Consider the following 18889-nt stretch of genomic DNA (forward strand, 5'->3'; position numbering starts at 1 on the left):
TTCTATTGTATTCGCTCTCTACCTGTTTCTCCTTACCTAATGTACTTTAAAATAATTGATACTTTCTTGTAAACACATCTGTTCTGTATGTATTTCTTATGTAATAATTTGTCGCTTATTCCTCGAACCGAGCAAACCACTAACATAACTTTTCTTTTAAGCATAGTTTCATGTTCCTGTTTCACTTTTATGTTCCTCTATAAATTTACACAAGTTTCCTTATATTTTTAACAAAGTTTTTTTTTCATATTAATTTGCACGTAAAATGATGGATAATTATCAAGAAGTCAGTATTAATCACTGTTTCTTTCCTTCTTCCGTATGTGTTCATTATTTTGTTTCTCAAGTAAATGTTTATCTTCAAGTAATAGTTCTTAATTAGGAGTTCTGAGAAACATGTAAGAAACTCATGTCTTATTTACACATTTGAAGTTACTTATTTTTTCTCAACACTAGAATATTCACTGTCTTAGTGATGTTCTCGGAAGCTGTTTCATAGGATTTCAATAGGAGGATGGAACACACACACACACAGAGAGAGAGAGAGAGAAAGAGAGAGAGTGAGTGAGGGAAGGTGATAATGGAGACATATTCTAAAGCTTTATTAAAGACCTAAAGACTCTTCCTCTCTATATCTCCGAACCCAAGATCTCTCAGAATAAATGGATGTAAGGGGAAGACGATTTCAATCTTAGATGAAGAATGGGAACTCGCATTCAAAAGAAGTAGAGCCCGTTCCAACTGGTGACAGGCTTTGTCACATATCATGCATCCATTTCTGTCGTTTCCTTCTTTTTCTTTCTTCCGTAGCTTCTTGTCTCTTCGATTTAACACACTAGTGCGTTCACAAAGCTAAATTGAAAGCTCACTTCTAAGTATAAGACATCAATATGCAAAAGTACTCATATATAGTAGCTATATGCTTTCTATTTTTACATAATCGAAAATAGCGGAAGTAATAAACACACTTACGAGATTGGTTTGGTATTACGTTACATTTTTAACACTCAGGTATTACTTAATTTGCAATAGTTTACTGGGAAAATACCTATTTTCGTACTCAACAAATTATTCAATATTATGGTGCGTTTCAAGTTCATCAATGGAGCTCTTTTTCAAACTATTTACTAACAACAAACACCAATAACTAACACATGACAGTACATGAAATACTATATTTATCAAGATTTACACTATTCACATATGACATTAGTGGCAGACAATTGAAAATGTAAACGTCAACCTAACCAAAATATTTCTTTCTTAAATAAAATACCCGCGTGTTCGACCGAAACTCGGAAGACATTAGATGTATTATCCTCCTTTTACAATGTGAAATATTCATATCTTCAAATTTACTCATTTTAGCCGAAAAGCACTTTAAATACTTTTTATTCATTAAAGTGCATCAAGTCTAGGGGATCAGGTGGGCATGTAATATAGCCAGAAAGGAAGAAACTAGGAACTCTTTCAAAGTTTTGACTTTAAATCCAATCGGAAAACGATCATTAGGGAAACCTAGGCGCAGATTGGAGGACATATTAAGATGGATCTCTCAGAAATAGGATTACAAAGTTGAAACTGGATCAAGTTGGCTAAGGACAGAAGTAAATTGTAAAGTTTTATGAACGCGGCAATGAAACCCCGGTTTCCATATGCCACAGAGTTAGTTGGTTAGTTAGAGCAAGTTGCTTTGAGGGGCTGCCGCCATCAAAGTTTAGCCTGGCAAAGTTAAAAAAAAACTTCAGCAAGTAAATGGTTCATTATAATTTTGAATTTGTTTTTTTACAAGTGGAGTTTGTTCCTCTTGTGAATAGGTTAGTGAATAGGTTCAAGAGTATCTTAATTGATGAGTGTTAAACGTGGAATAATGTTAAATAATTTGTTAAGGGGAAACAATATTGTGTTTTTATCCTATGCTATCATAACTCTGTCCCTCACGCCTTATCAATACTAATTACTTAATTAATATCTTGTAGCCCAATAATTAGTACCTTAGTCCAAGGTTCTGATGGGAGCCGCGATATTATTATAACCTGTTGTCGTGATATACGACGAACTATGTACTTGAATTCAGAAGCAACAAGTTGTATATAAGGAAAGGCAGAAACACTTATATTGAGAATCTATGCATTGCCTACTCACTACTTAATTAAACTTGAATCATTTACTCGGCCAGAACCATTGCCTACTTGTAAAGGTTACATTTTAGTTCTCTGATACATGAAATGAAGACTTTTAGTTTTACGTTTCACAATTATGCCGATTAGGCTAAAGGAGACGGTGATGATGAGAAACGAGTGAAATGATGGAATGAAGATAGTGGGAGGAAACGGAAGAACCTGGAGAAAACACTCACATATTGTTGGTCCACCACATAGACCACTTGACCCGAGCTGGGATCGAACCAAGAATGGCATGCACCAGAGCTGAACGCTCTATCACTGAACCACAGCGGTCCGTTCTATTGATACAGCAATAAAACTTTTCGCGTCCTTTTTAAGACATTTTCTTTATTTGCAGTGTAGCTAGCAAGTTGTTGTAAGTGAGGGAAACGAATTTTTGGGGAGAGAGATTTTTACATACTAGAAGCAAACCCAAAGTCTTATTTCAGGATAGGAAATCATCAATAGCTCTCTATACCTACATGCGTAGATATTATTAGTATTATTATTATTATTATTATTATTATTATTATTATTATTATTATTATTATTATTATTATTATTATTATTATTATTAATATATTTTAAGTGAAACATGAACATATCTTATTGAAACATGGGTCTTGACAGTTTGTGAAGTTAGGACCATAGATTATAGGAAATGTCCCAATAAAGTATTCATAAGGCAACAAGACATTATTTACGAAAGTCCATTCGTTTGACGTAGCATTTAAATGGATATAAATTGTTAAAAAAAATAATCTAAATAAGAGTAAAATTAAACTCATGAGCCAGTAATGAATCCGTAACTGTCTACATCCAGTTAGGCAAGAGAAAGTAACAAAGTGGATAATTTGTTTCAGTATTTAAGTTATTTTAACGTACTGACATGGTTTAATTAAATATTTAAAAAATATTTTTCTTTTAATTTCAGTTGTTAGCAATCTTAAATTACTGTAAGTACCAAGAATAGATTCTATTAGATTATTTTATTCTCATGAGGCTACTTTTAAACTATGCAAAAGTAAGCCAGAAGCAGATATGAGTAACAAGTTTTAGTCGATTAATAATCCTTTACAGTTTGATGGCAAAATTAAGACTTCTGAATGTACACGAATTTTCTCCATGAATGATTTATTATTATTATTACGAGTTACTAAGGTAAAAAATATTTAGAGATAAATGTGTGTATTTTTATTTACAAATTTACCCTTAAGAAATGTTGGAATTTTGCAACACTGCTTGTGCATATTAACGCAACAGCAGTAGCATGAAGATTTCCATAAATGGGAATAAAGTGATGACTGGAGCGGCTAATGTTCACTCCGGCGTGGTACAATTCCAGTGGTGAGTCGAAACCTTCTTTGCTCCGGTTATAGCATATTGTTCATTATTCCTGTAAAATGAAAATCTCTACGTGTATAACCATCAATATGCTACTGAGGCATGCGGCGCGTGTACGTTTTTTTATTATTATTATTATTATTCGCATGCCTTGTATGAACAAAATTCACAAGACTGAAAGGTTTTTCATTCTATTGACCTTTTGTTTCCTGTGCATTTTCCAATTTTGTTTTATAAACACCGGAAATCAGTATCCCGTTTCAACATAGCCACACAGCATAGTGAATTGTTTCGACACATAATTTCCCAGAAGTAGCCTATGTGTGCAGCATTAAAGATCATATACTGCATACATAGAAAAGACCGAGTCATTAATAGCGAGTGTAGGATTTAAACATTGCAAATATTCAACATATTGGAACATATTGGAACATTTGGAACATATAAATTTTCCGAAAAAAAGCAATATACTACTTTAAAATATTGCAGTACAATAGTATTGTAAAAACAGTAGTGTCATAATAGTTGTAAGGCCTTAAACAAATAAATTTAGTCTTTAAATAATGGAAAAATGAGGACAAACTGCTACATGGTATTTTCCAATGCATTTTGCGTATTGGTATTGCATACCATACGCTATTATTGCCATATTATTACTATTCGTTATGGATTAGTTAGAATCCACATCGTTTTTCCGGCAAAATTGAAAGAGAAAGTTATAGATTGACACGAATGATATACTCAAGTCAGAAACACTATAAGGTCCACAATTTAATTTTTAGAAATTCTACAAAATTATTAACCTCTAATGGAAAAATTTCCAACAATAAGACAACCACCAATCTACGGATATCATTGAGCTTAACATAATGATAGGGTAAATATTTATGTATGGTTTTCGACAAAATGAGGAAAACCGAACTCTTCAGTAAACCTAAGAATTTATCCTGTATGATAACTATGTAACATATTAAGGTGGTGATACTGAAAGATAGCTTCTCCAAACTTTTTGTTATTGGTGGCTTCACATAGCGTAATCGCTAACGTTCTCGCCTTCGGTGCAAGCGGTACCGGGTTCGATTCCCGGTGGGGGCACTCGGTCGAACATTGTAAAACGCTTTTCCAGGCCAGCCACCCTGAATGAGATTTTTCTGGGTTTTCCTTATTCACATCAGGCAAATGCCGGGGTGGTACATGTCTTATAGGTCCCAGGCCGCTTCCTTCCTCGCCTTTCCCCAAGTAGTGTGCTCGCCGAGGACATCATCCCTCAAAAACGTGACAGGCTAAATGGCTTAGATGCCGAAAGCCCAGAAATCTTAATTCTAATCCTTTTTGTTGTGATACACACACACTCCTAACAGTGACACACATAACCATAATAATGACACACGTACAGTGTCATGCATACCCGCAATAGTGACACCCACACCCACATACTGACATGTATACTCCTAACAGTGACACACATACCCATACTAGTGACTCACGTACTCCTAACACCGGAACGCAGACCCATAATAACGACTCACGTACTCCTAACACCGGCACGTATATCCATAATAGTGACTAACATATATCCATAATAGTGACTCCAACAATGACACACATGCTGGTAATACTGACTCACTACTGCTAACAGTGATTCATATAGCCGTAATAGTGACTCACACTACTAACAATGGCACACATACTCGTAATAATGGCACACGTACTTCTAACAGTAACACACCCGCAATTGTGACTCACACTCCTAACAGTGATACACGTACCCGTAATAATAGCACCCGTACTCCTAACAGTAACATGAATAACCATAATAGTGACTCACGTACTCCTAAGAGTGACACACATATCCGCGATGGTGACTCACACTCCTAACAATGACACACATACCCGCAATAATGGCATATGTACTCCTAACAGTGACACGCATACCCATAATAGTGACTCACGTATTCCTAACGGTGACACGTATGCTCCTAATAGTGACACATATATCCCAGCAGTGACAGATATACTCATAACAGTGACACGTATACTCGTAATAGTGACATACGTACCCTTAACAGTGACACTCATACCCATAATAGAAACTCACGTATTCCTTACAGTAATACACATATTACCTGGAAGTTTCATCCTATTTAATGATGATTTTGACAGATGCACCTCTAAAATGAATTTGTTGATTCTGAAGACAAGAGAATGCATGCATAACACATGCAAATATACTTCTTACGGTTCTCAGTCACTTCAGAAAAAAATTACCTTAAATTTAAATCGTTTCTATCAGTACAATGTTATTTAGTTACTTGCAACAATCCAAATGGAAATTAACGTTACCATCCTGAGTGGAGAAAAATAAATGTAATAAATATGTACCATATTGTTACTTAAAACGAATTTAGGAGGTTCAAACCTCTTCCAAACATATTACATAATTCCTTGAGTCATATTTTGAATCTTTGATTATCACAATGATATTACCACATATTGGTTTCTCAATCCACTAATAGGTTAGTAGTCTGAGATCCATCCCTAGTATTAAAACAAAACCGTCAGTAATCCTGTCCACGGTACCTAAATATCCCACCTTCTAGTTCAGATCATATCTGAATTTTAAAGTAAATTTTGGGTTTTGAGAGAATAAAGAATGTAAAATACAACGTATACAACGCATATGAAAGTAATATATCAACCACTACTTTTATCTACAGTATATAGAAAAGTAGAAGCAGTTGGAATGTTGATGTAAAACCTTGGTAAGTGCAAACTTCATATACAGCGGTTATAGTATTAGTTTTGCTCCTATGAATCAAGCTATTAACTAATGAAACAACCTGTACCACAACACAAATTCTAACCTACTGAAATTAAAGTTTGAAATATTGATACTTCATTTAAAAAAACGGTAGAGTCAGTCTGTCTGCTTCTGAAAAAAAATGGTTTTAGAAATGGTCCCAATCTTCAGTAGCAAACATTCAATTAATTTCCTAAATTAAAATTTTATTACTAAAAATAGATAAAGTTGCTTGACTGTTCTCTTCGAAAGTAGATGATAAATCAAAGTATGTAACTACCAAAAGTTCACGCTGGAAGAATAAGGTACTTGTCCTAGCTTGATTTCAGGAATTTTGTTGACACAAGTGACGCTTTTCTGGAGTTGAGAAAACTTTCACGTCATCGCCCACAAATTAATTTCCATAATGTCAAAATTAATTCAAATGATTTTCTTGCACTTTAAACAGTGAATTCACTCTAATTCATATGAATGATTAGAAAAGATGTTTCGTCCATTCCTATCTCCTTCAATCGAAATGCATTTTCCAGCGGTGCTCATAGACAGCGTTCTTGCAATATTCTCTCCGTTCCCTGGGTTCCGTTATCTCAAACTTCTTACCAAGCAAAATTATTTTTTTTTTCAAAAGTCCTCTCAATCTGTCTTTCTCCAATCTTAAAACTTAGCCAAGTCTCTCCTTTTTCTGTCAGATATTCAATATATTTACATTCTGTATATCATAAAAATATTTGTATAGAAATGTGAGTGTATGTTCAGTTTTGAAGAAAACATTGAATAAATATGATAATTCTGTTAGTTGAATTTACCAAAACCAGGGCACAAAATTTCCAGTCGCCAAGTCGCCGTTGGCGACTAGAAATTTAGACCTTGCGATGAGTGTTCAGTAGGAATGATTTCTACCTAAACTCACAGGGCTGCGCAATTTCTGTTTCGCACGAAACTAATTGTCACTGAGTGAGGGAAAACACGGAATGTGAGGTCTTCACAAGGGACATGGAAAGTGAAGACTTCACATCGTCATAATTGGCCCCTCCTTTCCCACCCTCAATCGAAATGGTTTGCGTCCTGGCGTGTCAACGCGAGAGAAATAATCTCTTTCTTTGTCGAACGAAAAGCCGGAGGGAGAGGGGAACTCTCATAATTTTTACGTGATAGATACTGACGACCATCATTTTCGGGATTGACGAGTACGTCTGACTGAAATTTTGCGCCCTGACGAACACTCGGTTCCACCTACAATTTAGAGCGTAAGAATAAAATTTATACAAATGAAGAATGACAAAGTTATTTGCAATCAATTTCGAAATTCAAATTTCAGAAATAAATGTTTTCAATAAGAAATGACATAAATCATTTCTTATGAAAAATACAGAAAGTCAGGTTACATTTGAGGGACTTTTCTTAGGGTAAAATTTTCTCAAAACGCCTTATAATTTTGTTCGTATTTCAGAGGAAAATGTTCCGTAATAACTATAGCACATTATAATATATTTGACTGTAATGAGATTCTTTCCAGGGAATGATGAATTTAAAGTATTTAGCTGATGAAGCTCAAATTTAATACACAGAATGAGACTAAAAAGTTCTAGGTTTGAAAGGGCGCTACTCAATATAGATTATGGGAGGGGGGTTAATAAACCGCAAGAAAACATAACCCATACATAGTCACTTATAAGCCACTTCGCGTTCTGCTCCGAGTCCTTGGAGAATGATCGCACGCAATTCGAGGCGTGTATCCATCTAGGGTCGAATTCAGGTCTTGCAACCAGGCATCTCCAAAATTGTATCCCGTAACATAAGGTTAGTAGGGTTCACGACGGTATTGACATTTATTAGAAGGAAACATGTCAATTTGAAAAAAATAGATATCTATATCAGTAATGTAATTAATCTTAATTGAGAAGTTGAATTGGTGTGTAGAAGTGATCGGATGTATGATGACAGTGTATTTTTAGTTAACAATTTTTTTCTGCATCTTTTAGGGGCATAAGCTCTGCAAAGGTAATAAAACTGGAATTATTAAGTAGAATCTGCTGGATAAACGATGGCATATTGTTGGTTGCTTAGTAAACACTTACATTGAGACAGCGTATTTTTTAACTTCATTTTCACAATTATCAATTATCAACCTTCCCAATCTTTAGTATGTGTATGGCCCATCAAGAATGTTCCTAGGTTAAAATATGTAAATTGTTATATCCTATTCTTAAAAAAAAAGTTTTGTGAACACAGTAGAGAAGATCACACAAAACTAAAGACATTGACATAAACATTTGCAGCAAGAAGCCCTACTTATCCTTTTAACATTTAACCAACAATGCTTTGCTGCCACACAAGTTGCATAGAAGCTAGAGTATATCATGGATTTTTAATAATACTGTACATTAAAGTCACCGTTAACCGTGAAAATGTCAGCGAATTGACTCCAAGCTATCTATCGCATAAAAGAATTAGAAAGTTTTTTGTTTTTTTTTTTTTTGGTACAAATTATCGAGTGGAGTAGCAGTGGAAGTACTGACTTTACATTACGAGCAAGTAAATAATCTACTGTTAAGATCAAGTGGCTATTCTTCACGTTCGTAAATGATTTTCTAAAATTAATATACTACTTATGCCACAATGAATTGTTGAGCATTCAATCTAAGTATTTTGTTTTTCAGAAGTTCTGCTATACTTACTTCCTCCAACGATCTTCAGTCAATAGGGAAACATATCATCACCGCTTTCATAACCAAACAATTAAATATTGATGAAATGGATGCAGACAATAGCCCTTGTTGCTTAAGCACTTGACTTTAATTAAGAACAAGGAAAATGTAGGACATAACCTCCACACAAACGATATTAGAGTTTAATTAAATAGCTTATATAGTAAACGAAACTATATTGAATGTTTTTGAATTCAATAGTAGTTTCCCATCCATTAGGAGCTTAAAAGATTAAACCCTAAAAAAAGTTTAATAAACATAAATTAAATTAGATATCTATACTATTTTGAGTTTCTAATCTAAAATTAGCACACGCTCTAATGAAAGGAACGTTAAACTAAAATCCTACAAACTTCGAAGATCTTGATGCAAAATAGAATATGATTGTCGAGTTCCTAGTAAGCAACCAGCATCCTTGATATCAATATATTTAAAAATAAATTAGTTTCGTTTAACAGTATGAAACTTTGGTAGACTTCCAAACAGAGGCGGTGCTATGTGCGGGCCAGCCTTAGTGCCAATAATGACCCCACAGGGCCAGAATATTGGTATAAATCGCGATGTGCTTTTGTATATACCTCTTGGACAAACCATGCTCAGAACACGGGATCCTGTAAGCGCGTTGCCTGGGATATACGCCCCATTGGCCAGCCCCAAACTCCGCTTCTGCTTCCAAACTATGGAAATTCAATACTCACACTTGAAGTAGTACTACTATAACATCTAGTTGCAATAGATTAATAAAATCAAAGATAGAGCCTGTTTCTCAAACGATGAATCCGTACCAGAAAGCCATTACTCTCTATGCCTTATTATTTTGGTTGTATGGCGATAAAGGTTGAAACCGGGTATCATTAATTGAACCACTTCCGGTTTGAATAGATGCTTAAGACAGGAGATAAAACATACTCTTGGGAAAGCAGAATCGATTGCACATAACTGTCTCTCGATATATCTTACCATTTTTGCTTTATTAAAATCAGTATTAAAACCAGAAATAGTGAATTTCAACTACTACCGGTTTTGGTAGAGTTTTGCAAGTTGTGATTGTATGTTCTCTTGATTTCTTTAATCAACTGCAGAAAACCACTTGTCGCTATCTACTACAATTTTTGTTTTATGGGGATAAGTGTTGAAACCGGAAATGGTTACTTTGAATTAGTTCCGGTTTGAATAGAGGGTTAATGGAGAAAGTGGAATCTATTCTTGGGAAGCTGAATCAATTGCAGAAAACCACATCTCGATATTTGTTACCGGTTTCTCCCTATAAAAATCATTATTGAAACGAGAAGCGACAAACGGTTTTCTACAATCAATTCAAGGTGTCAAGAGAACATAGTAACATAACTCGCAAACACTATGTGAAAACTAGGAGAGGTTGTGATCTACAACAACTTCAGATTTCAATACTGATTTCCGTAGAGCAAAAGTAATAAGCAGGGCCCGGATTTTGTTGACAAGTCAACTTTTTTCTGTTACGCATAAGACAAGGCAAATTCTAATAAAAACGTTATCCATCAACTCTAGGTTCTAAAAATATATATTTTTAGGGTCAACTTTTGGTCACTTTTTGCCGTTTTGAAATTTCAGGTCATTTTTTAAATATTTTAAGGTAACTTTTAGGTCACTTATGGTCTCTTTATTCTTCTTCTTCTACATTATGAAATCTTTAAATGAACACGGTTTACAGTTGTGGAAAAGACGAAGTTGAATAATCTCTTTTCTTGCTTCCTGACTATTGGGTGTGGAGAAACTGCATTCTTAACAAGCTAATGAAAACTAAACTGTAACAGGTTAATGGAAGGTGGGGGTTGGTAGGTGTCCAAACAGATAATTTGGGTTGTTGACGACAAAGGATATGATCACATGAATAACTAAAAATGAATTAGAAGGCGTACAAAGATTTTAAACAGGGTTTTTATCTATTATTCTGATGTAGTCTACACTTGCGAACTTTTATTGTTTAAGAGTGCTTCCTAGTGTCAACGGGAGTGAATTGACGCTTTCAATACTTACAATTTCGTACAATGGACTGATCAACGGACATAAATGATCAATGGACTGCAACTAACTGAAGAAAAACTTTTTGAACATGAGTGACAAACGTTAATTAAAATCCAATGGATATTTAAAAAAAATGTCAATGTTTTACGAAATAAACATTTAAGAAAACGCAAGTTTTAAGGTCAATTTTCTAAATTTTAGGGGCATTTTACAGGAATTTTAGTGTCATTTTATAGGTCACTTTCTAGAAAATTTTAGGTCAACAAGATCCGGGCCCTGGTAATAAGATATATCGAGATGCAGATTTTTGCAATCGGTTCTGTTTCCCAAGATTAGGTTCTATCTCCTTCCTTGACCATCTATTCAAACCGGATTTTTTTTTCAAATGAACGATTTCCGGATTCAACCTTTATTACCATAGAGAAACCACCAACGCATAGCGAGTAACGGCTTTCTGATATGGATTCAGCCTCCGAGGAATAGGTTCTATCTTTGATCTTAATAATCTATTGCAACCAGTAGTTATAGATGTACTACTTGAAATGAAATGAAATGAAATCTTAAGTTTTACGTCCCACGGTTATGCCGGTTAGGCTAAAGGAGACGGTGATGATGAGAGATGAGTGAAATGGTGGAATGAAGTGAGAGGAAACGGGAGATCCCCGAGAAAACCCACGAGCACGGTGTTTGTCCACCACAAAGTTCACTTGGCGGAGGCTGGGATCGAATCCGGGACCCCAAGCACCAGAGGTGAACGCTCTACCACTGAGCCACCGCGCCCCCACGATGTACTACTTGAGTTGCCATAGTTGGAAGATAACCGTAGTTTCACACTGTGAAACGAAACTCATTTCATATTGATCAACGTTATAACCAGAAGTGGTGTATTTCTCCCACTTCTATATTGCTTACATAGTTAAAAGAGCAGATGATACGTATTCTTAAAACGCTATATCAATTCCGAGAGAACCACTTCTTGTTACCTATTATCGTTATTGCTCTACGTAGATCAATATGAAACCAATAGTCATACTGGATTTAAATTTCTATCACTTCCGTTTCAGGAGAGAGTTAATGATAGGTATAAATGTGTTCTTAGGAGGCTTAATCGATTGCAGAAAATCGATTTTTGCTATTTTTGTTTCTACTCTGTAGTAATCAACGTTAAAGCCGGAAATGGTTGGTTTCTATCCATCTCTATGAACAATCTCAATTTCCAACTTTTTCCCTTATATATCCTGTTAAAAATTAATTTTGAACCATCACGTAGTTCTTGACACTTTTCTGTCTCTCGGATACACACGAACAGATATATATATATATATATATATATATATATATATATATATATATTGAGGTTTTGGTAAGCCAACCAAATTCTTCTATATGTTGCACTACGAGGTCCATTTTGTAAACATGGCTCAATTGGGCTCGCACGAGTTCAGCTTTACCATCCTCAATAATACTCGGGTGAATTAATTTCAATAAAGCTGGAGCAAGCTGAGGCTTGCTCAGTTCGAGTTCGACCTCATTATCCTTAATAAGACTCGTGATAGCTCGACTTTCCAGCTCAATAACCCTATTCGGTTCTTACTCAATAAGGGGTCGGGCTCACTATTAGTACTCCCTTGTGCTCACATCTATTATACCTTGTGTTCCTCTTATAGGCCGCTCTCATCTATTAGGTCCAAAAGTCGAGCTCGCGACTTTAGACTGTAACTAAGTTATATAGACGTTAATGCATATTGCCACGATAAAATATACATATATTCTGGTATGTTTTTGAGCATACTTAACAAGGTTAAACAAAAAACTTCGGTGATTTAACTAATATTTCAAAACCAGGATATTCACAATTAAAACCAATACAGTTATATGTTAATAAAACAAAGTTAAATCTCAGACTATATACAATATAATCTGCCATTTGGAATATCCAACCAAGATCGAGTTTGGGATCATCAAAGATGCATCTGTCGATTTGGGTAAAACAAATCAAATTAACATTATATTAGGGAATGGACTAAATAGTACAAAGTTGTTCTTGAGTCCAGTTTCTGTCATTTTCTAAAGCTAGATCCATCAGTCCATTAATATCTTTGTTCTTTGTTCCATAAGCTGAAATTCAATATAAAGTTCAACCCGGGATCTCTCGATGTAAAGAAGAGGCGTGGACTTTGATCCCTTTAACAGGGGCTCGACAATGGCATTCCAAGATTATACTGAATATAGTGCAGGAGAAAATGAACCGTCAAACGAAAGTCAAAGAAAAAGCACCGAATTATTAATCACCCGTCATTGATACGAAATAGTTCTCTTTTTATTATTATTATTATTTTCACTTTGCTGATCTAGGATTAAGAAAAATTTTCTAGATAACTACTTTTAAATTGTATTCTGGAACGAAGTTACTTGTTTTTTTTTTTTTTTTTTTTTTTTTTTTTTTTACTTCTCAATTCACCTTGACTTAGGATCAAGCAAAATCTATTTTAGTTGAAAAGAATTTTTACCTTTACCCTGTCTGCTCGTCTAATATCAAGCATGCAATGGAATTAAATATTGCAGATTTTTCACGCTTTTCTTGTGTCATGCTTCTCTTACGAAAGAAAGTCATAGTTTTTATGTACCTATATAATAAAGATGAGCTAGAGATCTACATACCTCCACCATGATAAAAGTGAGCTAGAGATCTGCAATTTAATTTATGGACGCGTCTCTCTCTGCATATTCACCTCGTATTACTTCATATTTCTCACATCTGTGGATCAGTCCGTTGATATCATCTGCATCTGTTCGTCTGTTTTCTTCAGTAGAATCTCATAACTTTTGCAGTAGATTTCTGCGTTTGTACCCTCTTCTTGTAAGTAATCAGTAAAACTAACGCTTTTATGGTTCCAAAATACGGACAAGATGACTTTGCTAGTTGAATGCTTCATTTTAGTCTTTTTTCTGGAGGCAAGAACAAAAAATGGCTACACGATTTACTCCGTTCTTTTGTTTTAGGATCAAATTCATCCAGAATGACTAACCTGTTAAAAGAACCATTCTTGTTCTCGTGGTATATGTTCAAAATACTTTGTGCTCAATACAAACTTGGTGTTGTTCAAAATAGATCAACAATTGGGGAACCCACCTTGCTGCCACTTTGTTCATACGCAGAATCTCATGTAGTACGTAATGTACTTGTAGTGTGAACAGACTTCCTACTAATGTTCGCCTTCCTAACTTAACAATTTGTAATCACATGTCTATCTTCAAGCATTTGCTACTCAACTTTTACCATTAAGCTTTGGTCTCTAGCGTACATGGCTGATCTGTATGCTTATGCGACCAAATTCGAATTCTCTCTTTTAGTATTTCCCTGGGTAATAATATGGATATTTTTCATAATGTGTATCTACCATATCTCCATGTATCGTTTGTGCTGATCGGAATTACCTAATCACAGCATGGTCCAAAATGTTGCAACCAGTTAATTTATTGGCTTGAACATCAATTTAATAGGATCTGTAAACACACAAAATAAGATATATATTTTTGAGATACCAACTAATCATTTTGCAAAGTTTTACATTACTAGCACATCTCTATAATAGTAATGGTAAGGACATTTTGGCCTTCTTTCGTGCAAGATTAATATTAAATGACGTAGTACTGTATATTAGTCTACGTAGTCACTCCACATTCATTTTAGTTCACCAAACACTAAAAATTCCATTGGAGCATATCCCGGATACACATAAGTTAGAAGATATTACCAACCGAACGTCTTAGATATTCTGCAGGAACCAGTTCTACAAGCATGAGTACAATGATGCAAGATAATGATCTGCTTGAAAAGTAATCTAGTATCTTGCATTGGTGACATTTTGGAATGGAATGTTTAAGGATCGTGACTGAGATGTTCTTTCTCTTTATTAAGTATTTATTTCGTCTGGTATAAATATCATTTTGTGTGCTCATAGGTTGATTTGGATAAAATGGGCTCATTACAATTGCCTGACCCAAGCAGAAAGAAGTAAATTATTTTTTAATTTGTTCATTTAATATTTATAATATATATATATTTTGCTGCTTCTATTAAATGAGTCAATTGATGTTTTTATATGGCATTTCTTTGCAGATTGTTAGTAGTGCTACCTAAGAAGTAGGATAAAGGAGGAGGTGGGAGGGAGTGACACATGATGGGACTGAAACGAAGAAAAAGGAGTTGAAGAAGTGAGCCCAGCATGGAGGACGGAGAGGAACACGGAGGAGGAAATTTCACAGACATCGGCATCAACTCCACTGAGGTATTCAACAAAACAACTACTCCTATTTTCGCCATTGGAGTTGACTACCTCTTGCAATGGTGAGTACAGCATTAGTTGCATGTTTTTAAAAATCCTTTTTGGGTTTGACTCTTTACAGATGCTGAGGATTTATACTTTTGTGTGCTCCAAATAAATCTATATGGCCTCTCTTTCATGGACGGCTCAATGCCACAACACATCGTATGTAGAAGTGTCAGAAGTGCTGAGCCCCGCTGAAACTTCCAGTTGTTTATAAGTATGTATGTATGAGTGTAAGATGATGGCAAGTTAACTGCTCCAAAATAATCATTGCCCCTTTCCCATCCTGTCTTAGTGTTCTGCCTAAAACTACGGGCCTGAGTCACGATTGAATAAGAGTTATTAGGCAAAACAATTTAGAAAACGAAGAGTAAACTGTTACTCACACAGTGGCACATTTTATACTCATCAATTTTTTTTGTGAAATGTATGGCCGCTAGTAACAACATATTGCATCGACCATGGCGCGACTCTGGTCTAAATTACAATATCAGCATTAGTAGGCATCAAATTTATTAAAAATTCAGGACTTTGGACCCAGATCACTGGTCTGGAGCATCAACGTCAAGGTCCATTGTGAAAGAAGAATAAAGACAGAATTGGCTTTAAAAAGACTTCTAGACTACCATAAGTTAGAGCAAGAAAGTGCAAAATATTGAACACAACTGAAGTATTTAATTCAGGTAGATAATGTCTGAACAAAACAGTTTATGGATAAATTCTAATCACGAGGCGCCAGAATCACTATTACAAAATATAGCTGAGCGAGCGAAGGGGGTTAGAAGCCCCTAAGGGCTCGTTGTTTTCTACTTTTATCACAATTTAGACAAAAACAAGGTACTCATTTCTGGAGCCCGTATTCACCTTTATGGATTGTATTGGCCCTCGCAACTAGAACTAACCTCAGTTTATTACAGCACAATCGTTCAATGCGGAAAATTCTTCGTTGAATAACTAACAGACCTTTAAAATGGCTTCCATCAGATCCTGGGCCAGTGGCGTCTCGTGACATAATTTTCGGTGGTTCACACCGTTATACTTTTCTAATTCTACATAAAATTCTTTCAGTATTCTAAACAAGAAAAACGATAGAAATCAATGAAAGTGACCATATATATATAATTACATATAATAAGAAGTACACACTCATAAATAAATGCTTCATTTCATTCGTATATGAAATCACTTCTGATGTTCTTCTGGGCAAACAAACCTGTCAATAACTCTTCTGAAGTTTACTTGTTACAACTTTTTCTCAGATGACACTATACCTAATGCAGTTAGACTATTTTGAGCTACGGCACCCGTTTAAATGTTTTTATATTCTTTAATGTGGTAAAACAATATTTAGTTTCTGACGTCAATGTCGGATTATTTACTAAGATTTTCACGAATTTTGTTGTATGCCATTATCTTTCTACAAACTCACCTTGAATTTCAAGACAATATACTAAATGGAATCTGCATTAGACTCCAAACATCTGCTATTTAGTACATTTGAATTACCGTTACTGAAGCATGCAATATATCAAATTAGTGCGATAGTTGCAGAGGCACCTTTAATTACGAACGTTTCACCATGTAATTTTGCATTGTGGCCTCAAGACACTTCATGGCTGTTTATTTTGTATTTCCGTTCTCTCTTAGAGGTTAGGCTATATAAGACGAGATTTGCAATTTGAAAAGGAGATTACTCGAATGTGTTTGATGTTTTCCACCAGGAATTGAATCCGGGGTTTGTCAACCAAAGACACTCTAGTCACTATACAAATGAGGATAGGACACTTCATGAAGTCAACCAAACCACGGAAACACCAGAGCTACTAGAATCTTTGGATTCCTAATGGGGATACATAGCACATTCAAATACCCCAAAATCTGATGTAATCAATCAAAAGTGAGCGAATGTGACTAATATTTCTACAAGATTATTTTAAGTTTTAATAGAGATGATAATGCAAACGAATCATGGTAGATTATTTGGCATACTTGCCAGGCGTGCACCCTGAAAACTTCTTGGATGAGTTCAATGTTTGGGAGAGGGGTCTAATAATATGGGACACAGCATGAAACTGAAACTGAAATGAAATCTTTAAATTTTACGTCCCACAATTATGCCGACTAGGCTGAAGGAGACAGTGATGATGAGAAATGAATGACATGGTGGATCGAAAAAAGGGAGAGAAAAGCTCACTTGGCGCGAGCTGGGATTGAACCAAGGACCCCATGCACCAGAAGTGAACGCTCTACTACGGAGCAACCGTGACCATTTATAAGACAATACATCTATGTACGATTGATGTAATTCTACACCCGACAAATGATAAATAATTATTGTTAAGTTTTCCCATCTATATATTCTGAGAAAAAATAGATTTTTTAAAAGAAAAAGTTGAGTATAGGTAAAGTGAACATCAAATCTTTAGGATACATCAGTCATTTCTCTATTAAATAATTTAGTTTTATTATGAAAGTATACAAACGTATGTCGAGTATAACGACTCTATAGAAAAGCGTCGTCAACCTGGTCCGTCTGGTAAAATATAAGTTACGAAGCGATAATAACTTTTCTTTATGCAAGAATCAACTCAGATATTCAAAGATCATTAGTCTCACCTTTATTGCTTGATATGTCTTAAATATTCTTTTTAAGACCGTAAAATACATAAATTCACTTGACTAGGTCAACACATAACATGTACATAGCCACAACTATCCCATAATAATCTCTTACATATATTAAAAACATTCTTCTTTTTTGTTAATTTAAAATGAACATTCTACTAAGTATATTACATATTTATGAGCACTTTTTGCCCACGGTACAGGTAAATATTATACAAACTAAAGTATTTCGTTATAGAAAATGTCGCCCGACAAAGGGACTGAATATAAAAGTCATGAGTAGGCTTGGCTTTTATATTCAAGAACCACTGGTCTGATTAGATTAATGTTCGTACATTACATATGTTCTTTATATTTTGATCACACCTCGTATATATCTTCATTATTTTTTGGTTAACCCTCATATATATATAAAATATTAGTTATTATCATTCACATAAATACATTTACAATAAATCTTTGATTTCATTAATATTTCTCTTTTATTACATTATTATTTATTCTTTATCATTAAAAACATCGTCGCTTGGAAATATAATTAACGAGGGTGAAACACAAATTATCAAGATTACTAGTTTCGATCATTATTACAAACGATGATGTGACAAATAATATTTATTCTTTTCGGGCGCATTGTATAACAAATAAGTTAGATGTTGCAATTGTAATGTATACATAGTAGCACTAAGATGTCATAAATAAAGAAGAATTTCATTCAAGGTAGTTATTGAATAATTGATTTTATAGAATGGATCTTATTCTTAACATAATCTTTGACAATTAAACACAAATCAATCTGATATAAAGTAATTTTTTTGCCTTTAACTAATTATAAATTGAATTATGATTCTTCACATTAATAAGAAAGAATAAAAATTAAACATAACCTACGTTTGAATAATCAAATGGAAG

The 18889-nt window shown here is 34.5% G+C and overlaps 1 protein-coding gene across 1 annotated transcript in view; it reads left to right on the top strand.

Moving 5' to 3' along the window:
* Window positions 1–18889, top strand: part of mAChR-B (muscarinic acetylcholine receptor) — a 434083-nt gene that overhangs the window by 125596 nt on the left and 289598 nt on the right. The window contains exon 2 of the mRNA XM_081748764.1: window positions 15145–15372. Coding sequence (XP_081604890.1) covers window positions 15251–15372 — 122 coding nt within the window. The 5' untranslated portion in view covers window positions 15145–15250. The remainder of the gene's footprint in view (window positions 1–15144; window positions 15373–18889) is intronic.

This window comes from Thermobia domestica, chromosome 2, assembly GCF_964235325.1.
Source record: "Thermobia domestica chromosome 2, izTheDome1.hap1.1, whole genome shotgun sequence".
Classification (NCBI taxonomy): domain Eukaryota; kingdom Metazoa; phylum Arthropoda; class Insecta; order Zygentoma; family Lepismatidae; genus Thermobia; species Thermobia domestica.